The 23,509-nt window shown below is 36.3% G+C and overlaps 1 protein-coding gene across 5 annotated transcripts in view; it reads left to right on the top strand.

Moving 5' to 3' along the window:
• TBC1D19 (TBC1 domain family member 19) overlaps positions 1-23,509 on the top strand; it is a 155,154-nt gene that overhangs the window by 102,023 nt on the left and 29,622 nt on the right. For 4 of the 5 annotated variants that reach the window (XR_013533519.1, XR_013533518.1, XM_035293925.3 and 1 more), the window contains 2 exons: positions 11,775-11,859; positions 13,926-13,970. Coding sequence is in view for 3 of the 5 variants with exons in the window: in XM_035293925.3 (XP_035149816.3) it covers positions 11,775-11,859; positions 13,926-13,970 (130 nt within the window). In the remaining 2 variants the exon portion in view is untranslated. Of the gene's footprint in view, positions 1-11,774; positions 11,860-13,925; positions 13,971-16,990; positions 21,338-23,509 lie in introns of those variants that run through there. The other variant, XM_035293927.3, reaches the window with a different exon arrangement.

Raw genomic sequence — 23,509 nt, 5'->3', positions numbered from 1 at the left:
CATCCATATCCCTGCAAAGGACATGAACTCATCCTTTTTTGTGGCTGCATAGTATTCCATGGTATATATGTGCCATATTTTCTTTGTCCAATCTCTCATCGATGGGCATTTGGGTTGGTTTCAAGTCTTTGCTATTGTGAACAGTGCTGTAATAAACATACGTGTGCATGTATCTTTATAATAAAATGATTTATAATCCTTTGGGTATATACCCAGTAATGGGACTGCTGGGTCAAATGGTATTTCTCCTAACAATTTCCAAGTTACTAGAAATCCTTAAGGAATTGCCACACTGTCTTCCACAATGGTTGCACTAACTTATACCCCCACCAACACTGTAAAAGCATTCCTATTTCTCCACATCCTCTCTAGTATCTGTTGTCTTCTGATTTTTTAATGATTGCCATTCTAACTTGTATGAGGTGATATTTCAATGTGATTTTGATTCGCATTTCTCTAATGACCAGTGATGATGAGCTTTTTTTCATATGTTTGTTGGCTGCATAAATGTCTTCTTTTGAAAAGTGTCTGTCCATATCTTTTGCCCACTTTTTGAAGTGGTTATTTTTTCTTGTAAATTTGTTTAAGTTCTCCATAGATTCTGTATAGTAGTCCTTTGTCAGATGGGTAGATTGCAAAAATTTTTTCCCATTCTGTGAGTTGCTGGTTCAATCTATTGATAGTTTCTTTTGCTGTGCAGAAGCTCTTAAGTTTAATTAGATCCCATTTGTCTATTTTGGCTTTTGTTGCCTTTGCTTTTGGTGTTTTAGTCATGAAATCCTTGCCCATGCCTATGTCCTGAATGGTATTGCCTAGGTTTTCTTCTAGAGTTTTTATGGTCTTAGGCCTCATGTTTAAATCTTTAGTCCATCTAGAGTTAACTTTTGTGTAAGGTGTAAGGAAGGGATCCAGTTTCAGCTTTCTGCATGTGGCTAGCCAGTTTTCCCAATACCATTTATGAAATAGGGAATCCTTTCCCCATTGCTTGTTTTTGTCAGGTTTGTCAAAGATCAGATGGTTGTAGTTGTGTGGCATTCTTTCCAAGGGCTCTGTTCTGTTCCATTGGTCTATATATCTGTTTTGGTACAAGTACCATGCTGTTTTGATTACTGTAGCCTTGAAATATAGTTTGAAGCCTGATGCATCCAGATTTTTTTGTTGTTGTTTCCTTAGGATTGGCTTGGCTATGTGGGCTCTTTTTTGGTTCCATATGAAGTTTAAGGTGGTTTTCCCCCCCAATTCTGTGAAGAAAGTTATTAGTAGCTTAATGGGGATAGCGTTGAATATATAAATTACTTTCTACAGTATGGCCATTTTCACGATATTGATTCTTCCTAATCATGAGCTTGAAATGTTTTTCCATCTGTTTGGGTCATCTCTTATTTCCTTGAGCAGTGGTTTGTAGTTCTCCTTAAAGAGATTTTTCACATCTCTTGTTAGTTGTATTCCTAGGTATTTTGTTCTCTTTGTAGCAATTGTGAATGGGAGTTCACTCATGATTTAGCTCTCTGTTTGTATATTATTGGTGTATAGAAATGCTTGTGATTTTTGCACATTGATTTAGTACCCTGAGACTTTGCTGAAGTTGCTTATCAGCTTAAGGAGATTTTGGGCTGAGACGATGGAGTCTTCTAAATATACAATCATGTCATCTGCAAAGAGGGACAATTTGACATCCTCTCTTCCTATTCAAATACCCTTTATTTCTTTCTCTTGCCTGATTGCCCTAGCCAGAACTTCCAATACTATGTTGAGTAAGAGTGGTGAGAGAAAGCATCCTTGTCTTGTGCCAGATTTTAAAGGGAATGCTTCCAGTTTTTGCCCATTCAGTATGATATTGGCTGTGGGTTTGTCAGAAATAGTTTTTATTATTTTGAGATACAATCCATTGATGCCTAGCTTATTGAGAGTTTTTAGCATAAAGGGCTGTTGAATTTTGTTGAAGGCCTTCTCTGCATCTATTGAGATAATCATGTGATTTTTGTCTTTGATTCTATTTATGTGATGGATTGCATTTATAGATTTGTGGATGTTGAACCAGCCTTGCATCCCTGGGATGAAGCCATCTTGATCATGAGAGAATAACCAAATAGATGCAATAACAAACGATAAAAGGGATATCACCACAGATTCCACAGAAATTCAAACCATCATGAGAAATTATTACAAACAACTCTATGCACATAAACTAGTAAACCTGGAAGAAATGGATAAATTCCTGGGCACTTGCCTCCTCCCAAGCCTAAACCAGGAAGAAGTTGAAACCCTGAATAGACCAATTACAAGGTCTAAAGTTGAGGCAGCAATTAAGAGCCTACCACCCAAAAAAAGCCCAGGTCCAGATAGGTTCACAGCCAAATTCTACCAGACACACAAAGAGGAAGTGGTACCATTCCTTCTGAAACTATTCCAAATAATCAAAAAAGAGGGAATCCTTCCCAAATCATTTTATGAGACCAACATTATCCTGATACCAAAACCCGGCAGAGATTCAACAAGAAAAGAAAACTTCAGGCCAATATCCATGATGAACATAGATGCAAAAATCTTCAATAAAATACTGGCAATCTGATTGCAACAGCACATCAAAAAACCTTATCCACCATGATCAAGTAGGATTCATCCCAGGGATGAAAGGCTGGTTCAACACACACAAGTCTATAAACGTAATTCACCACATGAACAGAACCAAAGACAAAAACCACATGATTATCTCAATTGATGCAGAGAAGGCCTTTGAAAAAATTTAATAGCCCTTTATCCTAAAAACCCTCAATAAACTAGGTATTGACAGAATGTATCTCAAAATAATAAAAGCTATTTATGACAAACCAACAGCCAATATCATACTGAATGGGCAAAAACTGGAAGCATTCCCTTTGAAATCTGGCACTAGACAAGGATGCCCTCTCTCACTACTCCTATTCAATATAGTACTGGAAGTTCTAGCCATTTTAAATTTTCTAAATTTGATAGGATAAAAATTTAAGAGTATCAGAAATGAAAAAAAATTGTATAATAGTTTTACATTAAAGTGATTGCCCAATTGATATGTTATTTCTTATGTGCTTTTTATTATAAAAATAATTGATTTCTCAGAAACAGTTGCCATAAATGTATTTTCTAGAAATAAAAGAAAGCTTTAGGACAAAGTAAATCTTTTACGGTTATATGTAGACATTTGGATGTAATTCTGCCATATTAGCAAAGTTCAGACTTAACACATTCAGTTTCTTATAACTCTTCTAAATGAAGTAAATTACTGTCATCTATAGCTTCATCCCCATAAAGTTTAATTTTTACTTAATTAGTAGGTAATCCAGTTTAGATTTTCTAGAAATTAATTTTATTAGAATTGTCATCTTCATATAATCATACCATTTTCTAGCAGATTTACAATTGAACTGTCATTTCCTTACAGATAGAAAAATTAGAATCTTAGAAGCAGAAACAACTCAGGTTAGAATAAGAGTCAGCAGCTCTTTGCTTGTATCCCACAGTTGCACACCAATACATACTCTCTAACATAGCACCTCTGGCACTATCACCTTACAGTCACCAATATTTTCCTTAGAGCAGTCTCAGATATCTTGTCTTCTCTAGGGAGATATATTTAATCATAGAGCTTCTTCTAAAATTACTGTGCTTCTATGAGTCTGCTAAACTAAGGCAAAGTTAATACAAATTTTTTTTTAGGAATTGTTTTTCCTCTAGGCAATAGTAGAAAGATGATTTTAAGTATATTTTCTTGTTATATTATTTTACCCTAATTGTATATGGTTATCATTGTATTTGTTGATTGGTTCTATTAGTTTATTATTGCTGCCATAAAGTTAGTTGAGCTTGAAATGAGTTTCACTGGGCTTGAATCAAGGCATTGGCAGGGCTGTATTGCTTGTGGATGCTCCAGAGGAGAATCTGGGTTTTTGTGCCCTTTCTAGATCCTAGAGTGCGCCTATATTCCTTAGCTTGTGGCCCCTTCCTCTGTCTGCAAAGCCAGCAGAGAGAATCATCACATCTCTTTCTGACTTTGACCCTGCTGCTTCTCTCTTTCTTGTGTAACAATCCTTGTGGTTTGTTACACAAGAAAGAGATGTTACATTGGGCCCAGCCAGATAATTCTAAATAGTCTTCCCATTTAAATATCTTCAACTTAATCACATCTGCATAATCCAATTGTCACATAAGGTAACATATCCATAGTATCTTAGTCCATTTTGTGTGATTATACCAGAATACCTGAGGCTGGGTAATTTATAAAGAAAGGTTTATTCGGCTTATGATTCTGGTGGCTGGAAAGTATAAGATCGGACAGCCCATCTAGTGAAGGTCTCATGCTGCTTCAACTCATGGCACAAAATGGAAGGGGAAGCAGGTGGATACAAAGAGATCAAACATAAGAAGGAGCAACCTGCTTTCACAGTAACTCGGTCAGTCCCACAGGGATACCTTTATCTATTAATAAAGGATCTGCCCCCATGACCCAGACACCTCCCACTAGCCCCATCTCCCAACACTACCACATTGGGGATTAAATTTCAACAGGAGTTTTCATGGGGACAAACCACATCCAAACTGTAGCACACAAATATCAGGGATTAGGATGTGGACATCTCTGGGGGCCATTATTCTACCTACCACAGTGGTACATGAAAATCTGGCAAGAGAAGAGATTAATATTTACAAATTTATAATTTTTAGACCCTAATGGTTTTTCTGAATTACTGGAAAATATTTATTATTAGTCAAAAAATAAAATTGACATGATTATTTCAATAAATGCCAAAATTTTGAGATTATATTTGATAATTTTTTTAAATGTTTAATTGCAGTAAAACAAATCACAACATAAAATTGACCATCTTAACCATTTCTAAGGATACAGTTTAGCAGTAAGTATATTCACATTGCTGTGCAACATAATATTCATTTTTATACTAACTGTTTATACACTAGAAATCAAGTATGAATATATTTTCTCAACATAATAGTATTTATTTGAAAGCAACATTTGCAATCTTCATGTAAGTTAATGTTACTTATTAGTGAAATACTAGAGATGGTCCCACTAAAGGAAGGAAAGAACATATCATTTTGGAATTTCTAAACAATGAAATAAGATAAGAAAAGTAAAGTAATAGATAACAGAAAGGACACAACATTATTGTTAACTAATACAACATTATTGCTAACTATAGACATTTAAAAATTCAAGGGATTTGACTGAAAGCCAGTAGAACTAATAAGATGATTCAGTTAACTGCCTCTTTACCAAGTAAAATATTAAAATCCTTTACTCTTTTAAATATGAGTAATAATCATTTAGACTATGTAATGGAAAATAGAATTAGGCAACATAAGGGATTGAGCTTACTCACACACACCCCTTTTAGACTGTAAACATATAGAAATGCTGGAAAAAAGATAAGAAGGGTTACACATATACAGCCAAATAGCCATCACATTTTTCAATGCATATACTCTCTGACCAGGCAATTCTATTTCTATGTATTTGTTCTACACAGACACTCATATGTGTAAAATGAGACAGTAAAAGGCTAATTGTTTTGGTATTGTCAGAAACAGCATAAAGTTGAAAATGAATGTTCATATATTGGGGAGTAACTCGTTAAATAAATCGTGTAATACATATTCAGTTAAACATGATACAGCTCTTTAAAAAAGAATGCAGCAGGTCAAGCGCAGTGGCTCATGCCTGTAACCTCAACACTTTGGGAGCCTCAGGGAGGAGGATTGCTTGAGCTCAAGAGGTCAAGACCAGCCCGGGCAACAAAATGAAACCCTATCTCTACCAAAAAAAATTGAAAAGGAATGAGGCAGCTCTGTATACACTGATATGAAAAGATCTTTTAATGGATTAAGTTTGTTTGAAAAAGCAAGTACCAAACATTGTGTATGGTGCTTCTACCACTTGAGCTGAAACTACTCTTGTCAAGGTCATCAAGAACTAAATTCAATGAACAATTCTCCATCCTCCTTTTAACTAATCTCTCAATAGCACTTGATTCAGTTGTGCTGTTTCTTCACTTGGGTTTCAAGACACCACATTCTTTTTTTTATATTTTTTATTGCATTTTAGGTTTTGGGGTACATGTGCAGAACATGCAAGACAGTTGCATAGGTACACACATGGCAGTGTGTTTTGCTTCCTTTCTCCCCTTCACCCACATTTGGCATTTCTCCCCAGGCTATCCCTCCCCAGCTCCCCCCACCACTGGCCCTCCCCTTTTCCCCCCAATAGACCCCAGTGTTTAGTACTCCCCCCCGTATCCATGTGTTCTCATTTTTCATCACCCACCTATGAGTGAGAATATGCAGTATTTCATTTTCTGTTCTTGTGTCAGTTTGCTGAGAATGATGTTCTCCAGATTCATCCATGTCCCTACAAACGACACAAACTCATCATTTCTGATTGCTGCATAATATTCCATGGTGTATATGTGCCACATATTTTACACTCCCACCAACAGTGTAAAAGTGTTCCTTTTTCTCCACATCCTCTCCAGCATCTGTTGTCTCCAGATTTTTTAATGATCGCCATTCTAACTGGCGTGAGATGGTATCTCAATGTGGTTTTGATTTGCATCTCTCTGATGACCAGTGATGATGAGCATTTTTTCATATGATTGTTGGCCTCATATATGTCTTCTTTCGTAAAGTGTCTGTTCATATCCTTTGCCCAATTTTGAATGGGCTTGTTTGTTTTTTTTCCTGTAAATCTGTTTGAGTTCTTTGTAAATTCTGGATATCAGCCCTTTGTCAAATGGGTAAACTGCAAAAATTTTTTTCCATTCTGTTGGTTGCCGATGCACTCTAGTGACTGTGTCTTTTGCCGTGCAGAAGCTGTGGAGTTTCATTAGGTCCCATTTGTCTATTTTGGCTTTTGTTGCCAATGCTTTTGGTGTTTTGTTCATGAAGTCCTTGCCTACTCCTATGTCCTGGATGGTTTTGCCTAGATTTCCTTCTAGGGTTTTTATGGTGCCAGGTCTTATGTTTAAGTCTTTAATCCATCTGGAGTTAATTTTAGTGTAAGGTGTCAGGAAGGGGTCCAGTTTCTGCTTTCTGCACATGGCTAGCCAGTTTTCCCAACACCATTTGTTAAACAGGGAATCCTTTTTCCATTGCTTGTTTTTGTCAGGTTTATCAAAGATTGTATGGTTGTAGATAAGTTGTGTTGCCTCCGATGCCTCTGTTTTGTTCCATTGGTCTATATCTCTGTTTTGGTACCAGTACCATGCTGTTTTGATTACTGTAGCCTTGTAGTATAGTTTGAAATCTGGTAGTGTGATGCCCCCCGCTGTGTTCTCTTTGCTTAGAATTGACTTGGCTATGCGGGCTCTCTTTTGGTTCCATATGAAGTTCATGACACCACATTCTTTTTAGTTTTCCTCTTCTTTTACTAGTCAACAGTGGCAAATTCTGCATTTTGGGGATCTAAAGCTTATACAATTTTGAGGGCCTTCTTTTTTTGTGAATCTAATTTTGTATTTCTTTTTTTAATGTATATACTTTAAGTTTTGTGGTACATGTGCAGATCGTGCAGGTTTATTACATAGTATACATGTAGTATACACCATGGTGGTTTGCTCCATCCATCGTCCTGTTATCTACATTAGGTATTTCTCCTAATGTTATCCCTCCCAATCCTCCACTCCCTACTATCCCTCCTCTAGCCCCTCCCCCATCCCCCAACAGGCCCCAGTATGTGATATTCCCCTCCCTGTGTCCATGTGTTCTCATTGTTCAACACCCACTTATGAGTGAGAACATGCAGTGTTTGGTTTTCTGTTCTTGTGTCAGTTTGATGAGAATCATGGTTTCCACCTTCATCCATGTCCTTGCAAAGGACATGAACTCCTCCTGTTTTATGGCTGCGTAGTACTCCATGGTGTATATATGCCACATTTTATTAATCCTGTCTATCATTGATGGGCATTTGGGTTGGTTCCAAGTCTTTGCTATTGTAAACAGTGCCACAGTAAACATATGTGTGCATGTGTCTTTATAATAGAATGATTTATAATCCTTTGGGTATATACCCAGTAATGGAATTGCTGGGTCAAATGGTATTTCTATTTCTAGATCCTTGAGGAGTCGCCCACTGTCTTCCACAATGGTTGAACTAATTTACACTCCCAGCAACAGTGTAAAAGCATTTCTATTTCTCCACATCCTCTCCAGCATCTGTTGTCTCCTGATTTTTTAATGATCACCATTCTAACTGGCGTGAGATGAAATCTCAATGTGGTTTTGATTTGCATTTCTCTAATGACCAGTGATGATAAACACCATACACAGTGTTTGGTACTTGCTTTTTAAATGATGATGAGCATTTTTTCATATGTTTGTTGGCCTCATAAATGTCTTCTTTTGAAAAATGTTTGTTCATATTCTTCACCCACTTTTTGATAGGGTTGTTTGTTTTTTTCTTGTAAATTTGTTTAAGTTTTTTGTAGATTAAGAAAGAGAATATCATATTACAAATACAAAACCAGATAAGAACATGTATTTTTGTTTAGAATGAGGAACAATTTGTAACAAATTATTAGAACTGTAGAAATTCAGGTCTTTTTCTTCTGAGATCTTATTAAGCAGTTTACCAGAAATGCATAAAAAGAAATGCTTTCTGATTACAAGCTGACTTAACTTTCCTTGCCTAGTACACCCTGCATCTCCCAGCAACTTCCAGCACTCACAGAGCATCATGGTAAATCAACCTCTGTTGGTTACTCACTCCTCAGTTGTATAGGCTGGTTCCTTCTCTCTCTTTTTTTTCCCCAATACCCTAGAATGCCTCAGGTCTCAGTTCTTGGTCTTCTTTTCTCTAGTTACACTCACTCACTTGATTATTTCACCAAGCTCACCTACTTTGTGGCTTTCAGTATTATCTATATGTTGATAACTCCCAAATTTATATCTTCAGTTTAAACCTTTCTTCTGTACTCCATACCCATATCTCCAATTACCTATTCAATTTTTTCTATTTAGATGTCTTGCAGACATCTCAAACTTAGCATGTTGAAAAATGAACTCATGATCTCACTCCCAAAACTGTTCTGCCTACCACTTTCCCTGTCTCAGTTAAAGATGTTCCACCTGCTGAGATCAAACATCCTTCTACTTTCGACTTCCACATGTTGACTCTCCTTGACTCCTGTCTTTCTCTCAAATATTACATCAATCTATCCATAATTCCTTTTGCCTTGCCTTCACAATGTATTTAGAACCTGACCACTTTTTCCTCTTTCACTGTGTTGTATGATGGGTTCTCAGAGAAGTCAATTTAGATGGAGATGAGCATGCCAAAGGTTTATTGGGGAGTCCTCTTGGAATCAACACATGTAGAAGTACAGTGAATTAAGGATTGAGCATAAGGAAAAGTCTAGCTGCAATACAGTTTAAATGAAACCCTCAGCCAATGCTGCAGAGCGTTCTGAAGGTGGGATAAACTGTCAGACCCATACTGAGCTGGGGAGAAGTTGAGGCCTTTTCCCCTTGCATCATCTTCATTATATATAGGCCATTTCAGGAAAAGGATGTAACCTTGATATTTGAGCAAAATAGCTCTCTTCAGCAGAGATAGTCAATGAAAAGAGCTGGCTGCTGAGGACTATTTGCTACAGCTCTACCAGCTGCTATAATATTTCCTTTATTCCTAGCGGAGGATCTCTGGGTGGTGTGTCTAAATCCAGCATACACTGCTGCCATCTTAGTGCAAACCACTGTCAGTAGTCTCCTAATAAGTCTCCTGGAATGCTCTTGCACATGTATTCACATGCTAAGTTTCTCAATTCCATTCAACTCTTTGATTAGCTGACGCCTTTTCAAGGAAGCCTACTCTGAACAGTGTCTTTAAAATGACAGCTGCTCTTTCTCTGTTTTCCTTTATCTTGTTTCCATAGCACTTGCAACCTTATATAGAATATAATGTAATTATTTATTATTTTTTTATTTGTTACACATACATTCTGCTCCATCATAATTAAACTCCATAAAAGAGGTATTTTGTTTGTTCCTTTCCTTTTATATATTCTAAACACAAGGAACTTAGAACATTGCTTGGTGCATAGTAGGGGCAGAAGAAGAGAATTAGTGAACTGACGAAAAAAATCTGAGGAAGTCATCCAGAATGAAACAGGAGGGATAAAAGTAAATAAAAGGCATTGCAGGTTGAATATGTGTAGGTAAATCTTACAGCGCATAGGAGTTAGGAAGAAGTAAATAGAGAAACTGGGAGAGGCATCATTCAATTAAAAATGCCCAAAGCATTTGACCAGACAGGTGGTCCAGTTTTTGGAATTTAAATTACTAAAGTTGTACATATTTAGTCATAAGGAAATTCACTGTAGTATTGTTTGTAGTTGGGGAAAGGTGGAAATAATGAAATGTTAAACAACAATGCACGTTAAATAAATTATTGTTCTTTCATACAGTGGAATATTCTGCAACATAGAAATGTGTAGGAAACATTTATTTTATAATAGTGAAAGAAAACTACATATAATCCTGTTTGGTTTAAAAAAATGATATATATGAGTATGTTAAAAAGCAGTCTGAAAGGATATACATCAAATTATTAAGACTGATGGGATTATGGCTGTTTCCCCCTTTTTTGATTATCTGTATTTCTTTATTTTAAAAATTAATTTCAATTTTTTAAAAATAGAGATGGGGTTTCACCATGTTGCCTAGGCTGGTCTTGAACTCCTGGGCTTCAGTGATCCTCCTGCCTTGGCCTCCCAAAGTGCTGGAATTATAGACATGAGCTACCACGCCCAGCCAATAATCTGTATTCCTAAATTTATCATAAACATGTACCACTTATGTAGTCACTTAAAATATAATAAAAATAAAGCAGTGGCAGTGGTCGGTATGCATTCCACCACTGTACCTGACTGATGCCCAATTTCCATTACCTATCCTTTTACCAAAGCTGGGTCTCCATTCTTGTGTCTTGGACACAAAAGAGTTTTTCCTCTCCCTTCACTCCTGCTGCTAGTTCAGCCCTGACTCTATGCCCCTGTTCAGGCTTTCCAGTCATCTTGAATTCTTATCTTGGTAATTTTTTTTAGAATCCTAGGTCTTCTAATACCAAACCCAGATTTCCTATCACTAATGGTCTTACAGGGTCTTGGGCTCCTGCTTCCAAATTCCATTCTGGTGTCCTCAATCTAGTACCTCCTAATGGACATCCTTGATCCTGACTTTATACCCTGCCTATTTTCATCTCTACGTAGTTGACAAATTCTACTCTACTAGTCAGGACAACTAGATTCAACCCTTTATTAGGCAACCACTTGTTCTATTGCTGCTGCCATCCCTTCTAAGTACCACGAGTTGCCTTCCCTCCCACCCTGACATGCCCAACTGCCTGATGCATCCCAGCATGAGTCAAGTTCTTTTCCTGCACTTCCCAAATTGCTCCCTGCCACAATACTTACTCAGAGTCTTCCCCATACATTTTTCATCTGTTAAATTTCCCCCAGGTGTTTCTCTTGTCCAGATAGAAAACACAATAGAAGAATCAACTGTTAGTTAGCAACTTGCATTTTCTGAGGTAGCAAACAGTGAGAATTCTTTGGAAGAACTTGGCATCCCACTGTAAGGCTTACCAAAGGTGTACCGATAGAGGACACTCTTCCCACCTCAAAGCACGGTACTTGAACTTGAAGGATGACTGCTGAGTAGGAAATAATGTATTACCTGGTTTTATAATGGTGCTTAATTGCTATTTTTTCCAATGTTATATTCAGGTATTACTTTGTTTTTCCCGGGATACATCTGTGTTGAGTCACTTTGCATACAACAGTGCCTCGCCACCAAAATCATATATAAGAGGTAAATTTTTAATCATTTTAAGAAAGTATTATTTAACACTTATATAATCATGCCAAGAATGTTTGTTTTATTTTCTAGAGATATTGTTGTTGCCAAACTATTATAAATTACTTAAGATTTCTCTCAGATGACTGTAATCATCCTTTATAGCTCGAATCGATGCCCAAGTAATTTATCACAAATCATGGGAAAGTGGTTCCCAGAAGCAGCATTTCAAGTTACTTTCTGTCTTCCCTGTGTGCGCTCCCCTTTATTGCTGTTTTTGTGCCATATCTGTTGACTTTTCTTTCTAATTATGAGTTTATAACACAAATTTCCTTTTTCTACTTCTTTTTAGCCATCTATATTTCTTCTCTCAAAATGCTCCACCACACTTAAAACTTCGATATAATTTATATGCTCTTAGTGCTCTAATTTCTAGTTTAGGGTTTTTTCTCCTTTTTGTCACTAGCTGCTTATAAAATATCAATATCCTGCCATCATCTGAAAATAGAATTAACTTCAGCTGAATGCCCTTCCCAACATTTTTTTATAATTATTAAATGGTGAACACCCAACACTGAAAGTTCAGACTTCATTGTGTATGGTCATTCTGCCGTTTCCATGAAGAAAGAAACTGTTTCTCCTGTATCTCTTATGTCTGAACTATCTGCCTGATTGCTCCAGCTTCTACCCTAGGAGAGGCCACATAACCTTGTGCTGGAGTTGGACTACCCTAACTTAAGGTTTTCTTAGTTCCATTGCTTCTAAATTAAATCTGTGTAAACCTTTTGTTTGTTTCTCTAAGTCATCTGTTGAAAAACTGATTGTAAACTTAATTATCTATTGAGCTCACCTCTAAACTCAGCCAGGATTTTAAGGCCCTTGATCAGTTGACATTGTCTTAACCTAACTAACTTTGCTTCCCTGATTATTCTACAATACCCCGTGTTCCTTCTAGCCTCCCTATAGTCCCTGCATATGGAAGGCTTCCCACTCTACCACCTTAGAAATCATAGGTCCTTGAAGAACTAGCCTCTACATCATGTCCACCAACCCATCATCCATTTCTCTCTCCTCTGAACTTCTAAACACTTAAAGGCTGGGCTAGAAAAGTTAGCAAATATAGCTTAATGTTTCATGGTTTATTCTGGACTACAGCCACATGGTTGAAGAAACATACATATATATTCTGTTTACCTCTCAGCACCTAGCCCAGTAATCAATTTTATCTACTTACCTACCTGCCTATTTTTTATTATTCCATTCTCTTCTTGCTCACAAGATCAATCCTTTTTGTCACCACCCTAAACTGAACTGCTCACACTTCTTATTCTTCATTTAATCTCTGCCACCACCCCTAATAAGAATAAAAAGACCATTTTTAACTAGAAATATTACTTTAAGGCCCAGTACCAAAATGCAAGTGACTTTTCAATAAACTCAAAACTGTTAGTAAAACTGTCAAGATAAAAGCTATTTAAAGATATTCAGTGGAGGGTGGAAAAAACTGAGAACTTTGAGAGAGTTTTGAAGGAAAGATACTTTTTAAAGCTCTTAAATATTTGATTATTGTGAATATACTTTACTTTTCTAGGACAGTTCTGATTTCAAATATTCAGCCCCATTCTCAAATCATGTGAACTGTTTTGGTATTCAGAAAATTATGACCACCATACAGCTAGTAATTTAATTTTTAACTTTCAGCACATTCCATAAAAATGTAAACACAGTATTACAAAGCTTAAGACTTGCTTTAATAAATATATTAGACTTATTTATAATTAGCAAAACAATTTTATGCATAATAAATACATAAGTGCTTAAGGAACTTGAAAGCATTTGGTCTTTCAATTGTTTTGTATCACTTCTGTTGTACTTAGGTTCATGTTAACTTTATTTGATGAAAGTGTTTGCTAAATGTCAAACGATTGGCTAATAAATTTTTAAGTTAATTCCATATCATGAAATGATATATCAGCTTATAGTTTTTAAAATTCCATTTTTAGTACATTCACAAAATAAATTGATTTTTAAAGATATATTTACTTAACCATATTGAAATCCTCTATGGTTTTCTTTTACAGGAAAACTAGGACTGGAAGAATATGCTGTCTTTTACCCACCAAATGGTAAGAGTAATGCTATTGCTTCCTCTAGTGGGAAGTGGGAAAATTACAACTTTTACAATAGAAATGTGACTTTCTTATTCTCTCTCCAATGGATAATCATTTATTATCTAAAATAAACCTTCCATAGAATGTATAATTTAATGAACTCTTCCACATTTGTGGTAAGTTTGTGCTAAATTATGCATACTCTCTCTGCTTCTCCCTGGGACCAATAGTAAATTTGTGAAAAAGCTGAGTATACTTAGATCTAAGTCCAAGGTACTTAGTTTTCCTGTGAAGAACACTAACTAGTCCAAGGAGGATCTTCCTTTTAGCTTTATTGGAGCTGGGCTTTACTCAGCCGAGTGGACTGTCTTGTATTACACCTCACTGTTCTCATACTTTGACCAGTGTAGTATTTCTGAAATAAAAAGATCATTAAAAGGTATCACTGAAATAATTCATTTTGATGTTATAAAGTGATCAGATGTATAATGATCTTATTAGACATTAAATATTCTTTTGAGATTACTAGACAGGTGTAAAGATATGCTTCTTGGAAAAGCAGTATATAGCAGTCTTTATGATAATAATAAGTTGTATCCCAAAGAAGTTCTTTTACTTCAGCAGAGTTGAGAACATTTTGTAATCCAGCAGACCTGGGTTCAGATCCCAGTTCTGCCAGTTTACCCAATGTCCTTGGGTAAGTTACATGACTTCTCTGAACTTCAGATTCGTTGCACCATGTGGATAACAAATTAAATGAGATATGGTATATCAAACCGCACAGTGCCTGACATGTAGTGAGTGCTCAGAAAATGTAGCTGTTATGAGTGTGTTTAACTTTGCTGACCGCTACGTCGGAAACTCATACATGGCTTTGGCGTTCATGGCACTGTTCTCTCCCTGTGTCTCTTAATATGGAGTCTAAGTTTCTTTCATGGGCCATCTACCTTTCTCTCTCTTTTACTATCTCACGCTTGTTCTGCTCTTCTTTGCTTTTATGATTCTATCTATTGTTAATTACTCTAAAATATCTCCAGTTCTGACCTCTCTCATAATTACCTCAAGCTTAATATGTCCCAGCCTGAACTCAGTATTTTACCTTCCTATGCCCACCCCCCCAAAAAAAATGAAACTAAATTAAAAAACAAAGTCCAAAACCCACCTATTTCTCTCTCAGTTAATTGAATTATCATCTTTCTAGTAACTCAAGGTCATCCTAGATTTCTCTCTACTTTGTCCCCACCTCATCTAATTAAGTCACCAGGACCTGCTAATTTTATCTTCCACATACATTTGGGACCCTCTCTTCCACACCATCACTACTGCCTTGTCTCCTTTCAGTTCTTACTATCTCTAGCTTGTTAATTGCAACAACCACCTAACTGGTCCCTCTTCCCACAGTCTTTTTAATTTTGCTGTCTTTTACACTGCTTACTAAGTTTTACATCTAAAGTGAAAATCCACAAATTGCTACTTTTCTCGAAGTGTTCTTAATGGCTTCCCATCTCTTAAAAAGTAATATTCAAGCTTCTCAGCATGACATCTGAGGACCCCTTGAGTCTGATCCTTATAAAGTCTACCTCCTAGCTTCATTTCTCACCATTTCCCATCTCATTTTGGAATCACAGCAATGTCAAACTATGTACCATTTATACCCACAGTTACATACACTCTCACGAAAGCACTGTGCTGCTTCCTGTCTCATCACTTCTTATGTTCCCATGCTTAGAATAGCCCATCTAACCTTTCTTCACCTGGCTGTCATCAAGCTCTGTTCAGGCGTGATCCTCTTTCAGGAAGCTTTCCCTGAATCTCCAGGTTAGGCTAAGGGCCCTTCCCCTAGACTCCCTTAGTACCTAGTCTGAAATCTTTGGTATCCCTAGCTATATTACCTTGATATTGTTTGTTTATACTTTATCTCCTCCTCTTAATTACAAGCTGCTTGTAGTTCAGAGCTATATCATTCATTTTTGTTCCTTCAGTATCTAGCATGTAATAGGACTGTAATGAATATTTATTTGAACTCAATTAGAGGTTTGTTAATTTTAACTTTATGTATTACCATTATTATTTCTATTACCCCAGAAACTTACTGTTAAAGTAACTTTTTATATTTATCTAAGAAGCAAGAAATGAGAACAAATAAAATAGCCTAAAGACATGAATAGCCCAAATAGATGTCCGTGGACTCAAGTTCCTTCTCTCTATCTATAAAAGAGTTTTTTCAACTTAGCTTAGAATATATTAGCTTTTACTTAGCACATATGTCTAACAAATTGATTAACTCTTTTTTATGCCCCCCGCAAAAATAGAAGCATGGAAAGAGGTTGATATAGATATGAAAAATGACCAACAACAGTGAGAAGTAAAAAGGGGACTTCACAAAGGAAAATACAAGAGCTATAAAACAGCGTATTAGACCACTCCAGCAAATCAGTTTGGGACCATTTTATGTGAAAGCCAATAATGCTGTGTCCTTTAAGAAGGTATCACTAGGTTGCAGCATATTATAATTTAACATCTTTATAATGAGCTCAAGACAGCAAAAAAAAAAAAAAAAAATCTTACCGTAGTGATAATTGTAACAGTACTTGTAGCAGCAGCAGCAAACATTTTCCAAGCAGTGGTATGTCCCAGGCAGTGTGTTAAGTATATGACATGTATTAATTCATTTAGTCCTTACAAGAACCTATGAGGAGGGGACTAATATTATCCCTATTTACAGATAAAGAAACTGAGGCATAGAATGTTAACCTGCCCAACAGGTGAGTGACAAAGCCAGGCTTTGAATCCAAGCTGTCTGGCTTCAGAAGCAACATTCTTATCAGGATGCCCTACTGCCACGGAAGTTGTTGCTGAGCTCATTATAGTGTATTTGGGAAGAAAGAAAAGTAGTTAATATAAGGAAAAAGTAAAGGATGTATATAATAGATTCTAGAAAGATTTTCATCCAGAATGAAAACTGTTTAATCCTTAATAAGATAAGCCCACAGCTGTTAATAAATTTAATTCTACAGAATCATTTCTCCTCTCAGGTTGTTTTAGAACTTGCCAGAATCAAGGAGGACTCTTGTCTCTGGGCAATGATTCAGAAGTTGCTGAACAAGAAGAAACAAAGACCAGTCAATCTTCTGTCCCTCTTTTTCTTTTTGACTCAAGGCAATACGTGGCAGCATTTTTATACTACCCATCCTGTTTTGAACTTCTGCCAAAGATAGTATTACTTTGAAATCTTAAGGACACCTCTATCACTACTGCCACCAAAACTGGCCCAGCTTTCTTGGTCTTGGGGACTACATGTAGAGGTTAGCCTGCAGCTCTCCAACACACTCTCAGTCCCTGACCAGGCCAGTGATTATGGGCGGTGGAGGGGGAGGGTACAGAAGTTTTCTCACCACTATTCCCAACATTCCTGTGATTATTTTCCCTCGGATGAAAATGGCAGGCGATGGTGATATCAGACATTTTGCTTTTTTACTTCATTTGGAGCATCACCAGTGGACAGATTTCCTCTAGTAGATTTACTAAATAGCTAGTGAGCAAAATTTCTGAACAGAGGGAGACTTCTCACAAGAATTTTATAAGCTTTTTATATTTTTTGTTGTTATTCAACACATACAAATTATCTTTATTCATTTAAGTATTTATTTAGCCTAGCTCACTGTCGTAGAAGGGTGATCCACAGTAAATGATACAAATACAAATAAAATACCTGCTGCCAAGGAGCTTACATTCTGGTAAGGGGAACATAAAATCAATCCATCATCAATCAATCAACAAAGGATGAATGAATGAAAGTAATTTCAGAGAGTAATGAAATAAACAATGAAAGGGAGCAGAAATTGTAGGAAGTTGGGATGGGCGTAGCCATTTTAGATTAAGTAGACAGGAAAGGTGCCTCTGAGGAGGAATATGAACAGAGACAGACTACATGGAGTAAGCTATGCAAATAAATAGAATGTTCCAGAAGAGAGTACACAGTATGTCTCAAGGCAGGAATACGCTTGATGATCTGAAGCTCACCAAGATGGCCACTGTGACCGGAAATCTTGAGCAAAGCATAGACTGATAAAAGCTGAGGAACAAGAAGTAGATGGAGCTAGGTCAGTTAGGGAGATAGTTGGTTTAAAGTCTTGTCTAGTAAGTCCAATGTCTGGGCTTCCTCAGGGAGTTTTTATTAACTTTTTTTCCTGCGAATAGGTTATACTTTCTTATTTCTTCACACACTAGTAATTTTTTTATTTTTGAAAATGGAATATTTTGAATATTAGACTGTGGTATCACTGGAAATGAGAGTCTCCTGTCCCCCTACCCAAGAATTCATTGTTGTTGCTTGTTGTGGGTTCTAGGTGTTTGTTTAGTGACTTTGCTAAATTATTTTTATAAAGATTGGATTTTTTTGTCCTGTATGCTCACTGAAGTCTATTCTACTAGAGTAACAGTTAGCTAGTGATTTGACAGGTATTTTATCAAATATCTAGAACCAAAAATTAAAAACACTCTCCCAGTCTTTGCAGATTGGCTGGGTATTGGGGCACTCCTTCAAGGCTTAGCCAGGCCTTGAAGTAGCTAGAACTACAGGCACACACCACCATGTTTGGCTGATTTTTTTTTTGTATTTTTTGTATAGACAGCATTTTACCATGTTGCCAGGCTGATCTCAAATACCAAGGCTCGAGCAATCTGCCCACCTCAGCTTCCTAAATTTCAGGAATTACAAGTGTGAACCACCATGCCCAGCCCTGATTAATATTTCTAAATGATCATCCTTTCTACTGTGTAGAATAAAAATGTCACTAGAATATAAGCTCCAAGAGAACAAGGACCTTACTAGTTTTGGTGACTAACATATCTAGCACCTAGAATCATGCATGACATAAAGTCTGTGCTCAGTAAACATTATTGAATAAGTGAGGGAATGAATAACAGAATGAACATAGAATACAGAGGAATAAGAATAGAAGCAAGGAAACCAGATTTGTAGGAAAAATACACATATATCTGACTTAATTACAAGTGTTAAACAACCATCATAAATTTATAATACCATTTGTTTCCTACATGACAGAAGAAAACAATTAATTGCCAGTGAATATTGGATAGGGGAGCTGCAGGACTCTAAAACAGTAATTCTCAACCAGGGGCAATTCTCCCAACATGTGCGCTTGCGCACGCGCGTACACACACACACACACGCACACACACACCAGTCTGAAGACATTTTTGGTTGTCAGCCAGGGGAGAGGGATGCTGATATCCTACAGTACACTGGGCAGCCCCTTTCAACAAAGATTAGATGAGGCTCTTAGAAGAAAAATATCAAACTATATCACCTTAAATTTTACAAGTGTCAAATTAATAAATAGCAATGTAGTTTGTCATCCATATTAAATAAATTTAAAATATCTCATATCCTAAAATTCATTTGAGGTATAACTTTAGACATAAATGGAAAACCTCATTAAAATTTTAAAGTAAGATTTTCAGATTAATGTTTAAATATGGTTATGTTCCAATGTTTTGTGGAATTTTAACTACTAACATAAAGTAACAAAACCATAATGTGACATTCTAATTCAGAAAGATAATGGAAATAACTAGAAAACAATTTAATCGTTGTGCTAATCTCTATTCTTACTGACCTGTCGGCTACATGTGGAATGAGAATAAACAGAGGAAACAATTATTTCAACAAATGAATCAAATAAACCGTACTAAGTAATAATGTGCTTTCAACTGGGGTGAAGTTGAAGTGAATCAGATGTTCAAGTTATGGTACAACAATAAATACTATGTATTAATAGAGACAATGAGGAAATGAGGAGAAAATATTTAATAAGTGGAAAGCATGTTAACATTTGGGGTATTTTCTGAGTCATATTTACTATTTATATCTCATCTAGTTCAAGATTTATTTTAGTTGACAATGTTTGCCATTCTGAGCTTTGTCAAAGGCCCGTAAATCATCACTTTATAAAGTTATTCACATTGAGTGGAAGAGGCAGTTAACATTTTAGACTTTCGTCAGATGCATAAGGAAAGGCTAGAATCTGAAAATAATTACTCATAGCAGACTTGTAGAAGAACTCGAAGCCCAGATACCAGATGTGCCCCAAGCATCCTGATGCCTGTTGGAAACACGCTCTTGGGTGGTAGCCAGGTGAATGAAACTTGACCCTTAAAAGGCTGAAGTGATGAGAGGCAAAGGAAAGGATTTTGAAAAACTAGCCAAGAACATGACAACCTCTAAGATCAAAGAAATGTTCTAAGTGGTATGTACCCTACAGTGTTAATGGATTCTTCACTACTTCTTATTCCTCTGGATTTTGTTTGCCAGAATCTGACTTGTCCTTCAACAAAGCAGACTGTGTAGCCTTTTTTTGGATCCTTAAGCCTGGGCTAATCTTGGCTAAGCTGAAGTGTACCTTTATCTAATACTGACAAAAAAAAGATTTTCTTAGGTTTAAGCCTATACATAAATGTGGCACTTTCCCTTCTGAGAGCATAAAATAGCTATGGGTTATTGAGCATCTGCTGTGTACTAAACACTGCACTGGTACACTTTAAATAAATTAACTCCATTGTGCTTTGTCATGCAACCCAATGAAGTTGATCTTGTTTATCTCTATTTGGAGAAATGAAAAACACGGTTTCAGCAAGGGTTTGTAACTTGGCCAGCGTCACACAGGATTCAAATTCATGTCTATATGACTTCACTGGTCATTTATTCTTTCAACGTTGAGTTATCAATAGCTTTCTGTCCCATATTTTAATTTTATATTTTAATATTTTATTTATAAGCCTTGGTTATGTTTATAAATGCTCAAATTTCCATCAATAACAACATTTACTGAGCTTGTCATTTGTAGAAGACACTGTGCTGGATGCTGAAGATAATACACAGTATGAAATATACTTCTTTCTTCAGTAGCTTGTAGCCTAGCTACATAAAGAGCAGCTATAGATTTCAGGAGTTGGGGGAAATGTAGTAAAAGTTGTGAAACATGACTTGTCTTAATACTTGCATCCCTTTTTGCTGCTTAGTAGTTCACTAATTCATTTATTGTAAGCTTCCTTATTGAAAGTGCCTTGTCCTGACTGGGATATTCTTACACTTACCAGATCCTTAATAAATACTTTGATAAAATGAAAATAATAATAATAATAATAATAATAAAGGTCTTCATTGCTGACTACCTTAACCACTTGTTGAAATATTTCTGCCTTGCAGTGGCTTAAAAGAGGAAGGCAACAGTGTTTTTAAATTAAGACTGTAAGGTTTTTATATATTAGGAATCTGCTTTGAGATTTAGTATTTAGAAACAAATAATATGTACTTACACTTTATAAGGCATCAAAATATACCTCTATTTATTAACTTACTTTTTGGAGTTTTTCTTTCACATATCAACATGTTTCCTGTAACAAAGACAAACTTTGTAATTATTTGCTAAAAGTTTATAATTAGTAAATAACATGAAACTGCAGAGGGGGGAGGAAGGTAAAGAAAGAAGGGTGCTCACAAGAAGAAAAAGAGACTCAACCACAGAATATAGAGAAAGACTTGAAGAAGAAAGATGTTTGTTGAGCTCTCCTTCTAGTGTTCCCTGGAACTGAAGCTGGTGGCTACAGTGTCATTGGAAACATTGACCTTCTAATCTGGTTTTTAATTTTTTTGCTTTCTAGAAGGCAAAGGACCTTTAAGTTGTTAAAGAATCTTACTATCAGAAAATCTTTATAGGCACTTTTTTCTTCAAATCTCACAAATTTTTCCACATTTACTCTAGTCTTAATTTTAAACATCCAATTTTAGAGTTAGATGATACGTGAGAGGCAATCTTAGTCCCCTTGTGTGTCAGGCAGGTTACTGAAGCTCAGGAGGTTTGATAATGTTTCTAAGGTTACCCAGCTGGTTCGTGTTAAGCCCACAATGGAACTTTGATCTCCTAGCTAGAGACCAGTACTTCTCTTGCTGCTCCTGTACTCAGCATTTACTCATCTCTTCATTCTGCAAATATATCTATCATCGACTATGTACATGGCACCATGAGTTGTATATGCAGATGAATAAAATATACTTCCTATTCTCTGGAACAGTCTGTTAAACAGTTAATTATAATACAAAACACAGTGAAATCATAGTATTGGAAATATGAACAAAGTGCCATGAGAATGCAGAAGAATGACCATTTAATTATGATTAAGAGATCAGAAAATGTTTGTCTGAGGTTATAGCTGACCTTTGTAAGGTTTTGATGGCTGGGTAGGATACAGAATTATCAAGTTCAGAGCTGTCAGACTGTAATGATACTGGTGATGATAAATAGTCTAGTGTGACTATACCACAGGGTGTATGGAGTTAGGATAGTATGCCAAAGGGGAGGCAGATGTAGCTCAGGTTGCAGGAAATAATCATGATTGTATAAGGCCAGATCAAAGGTCTTAAATTTTGCTGTGTATACACTTAGCCTATATTACAAGGCTAGAGTGTGAGCTCTAAAAATACAGGGACAATGTAATATTCATTTTAATATCTCCACAGGCTACAGAGTAGGTTTTTAAATATTGGTTAATTAGATGAATAGGAGCTCAGCAAATATTTAGTAGATGGATAAATAGAGGAAAATTCTTAATGGATGTAGAGATTTTTTTCATGGTCTCATTAGTATTTTTGAAAGATAACTTGAGCTCTCCAATTTTAAAAATTGGTTAGAGAACTGAGAGTTTGGAGGAAGGCATACCAATTAGGAGGCTCTTGCAGAACCATGGGTAAGAGTTTATTAGGGACAGGATTCAGATCGTGGCAGAAGGGAAGGAAATAGAAGGTTAAAAAATGATAGAGGTAGACTCCCTGCAGATGCATATATTCATTCTCCAAGCATTTAATGAGTACCCGTTATATTCTGGGCACTGTGCTTGGTCTCTGGAGATAGAGATATATAAATAAAAAATAGTTTCTATGCTCAAAGGATTTATTCTACTGGGAGAGAAAAAAATCAAAAAGTGATTAAAAGACAGTAAGATAGGAGAAGGAATACAACAATAGTTAAGTACTGACTTTTTATCAAATACTGTGCTACTCATATTACATATCTTATAATATTTAATCCTCACCACTTCATTGGTGTTGTTCCTACTTAATTGATGAAGACAAGTTTATCTTTAACCTTTTCAAGGCCCAGAGCAGGAGTACAAATAGAGACCCACCTACCATAAGTCAAAATATTTATAAGTTATAAATTAGACTCATAAACTGATAAAGTCTACTCTACCTGCCTTGACACTTATACTTTGATAACCATCTGGAAGGCCAGGTCTGAATCCAGAGTTCTCAGACTCTTCACCCATCCCTAGCATGTGATATACCCCTACTTCTCATCTATGGCTCCACTTCACACCTTGGAAAGGCTTCATTGACAGAAGTCTGCAGGTCCAATCTCTGTTCAGAGCTTCCACAAATAGCCAGCCTTTGGCCACCTCGCTGTCCTAAGGTACACATTTGTATGAGGAGGTGTATACCTTCTTTTCTTTTATCTTCCCCACCAAAGAGAACA

This window comes from Callithrix jacchus, chromosome 3 (genome assembly GCF_049354715.1).
Source record: "Callithrix jacchus isolate 240 chromosome 3, calJac240_pri, whole genome shotgun sequence".
Taxonomy (NCBI): Eukaryota; Metazoa; Chordata; class Mammalia; order Primates; family Cebidae; genus Callithrix; species Callithrix jacchus.
The sequence above is the reverse complement of the archived record's forward strand: the minus strand, read 5'-3'. Positions and strand labels throughout refer to the sequence as shown.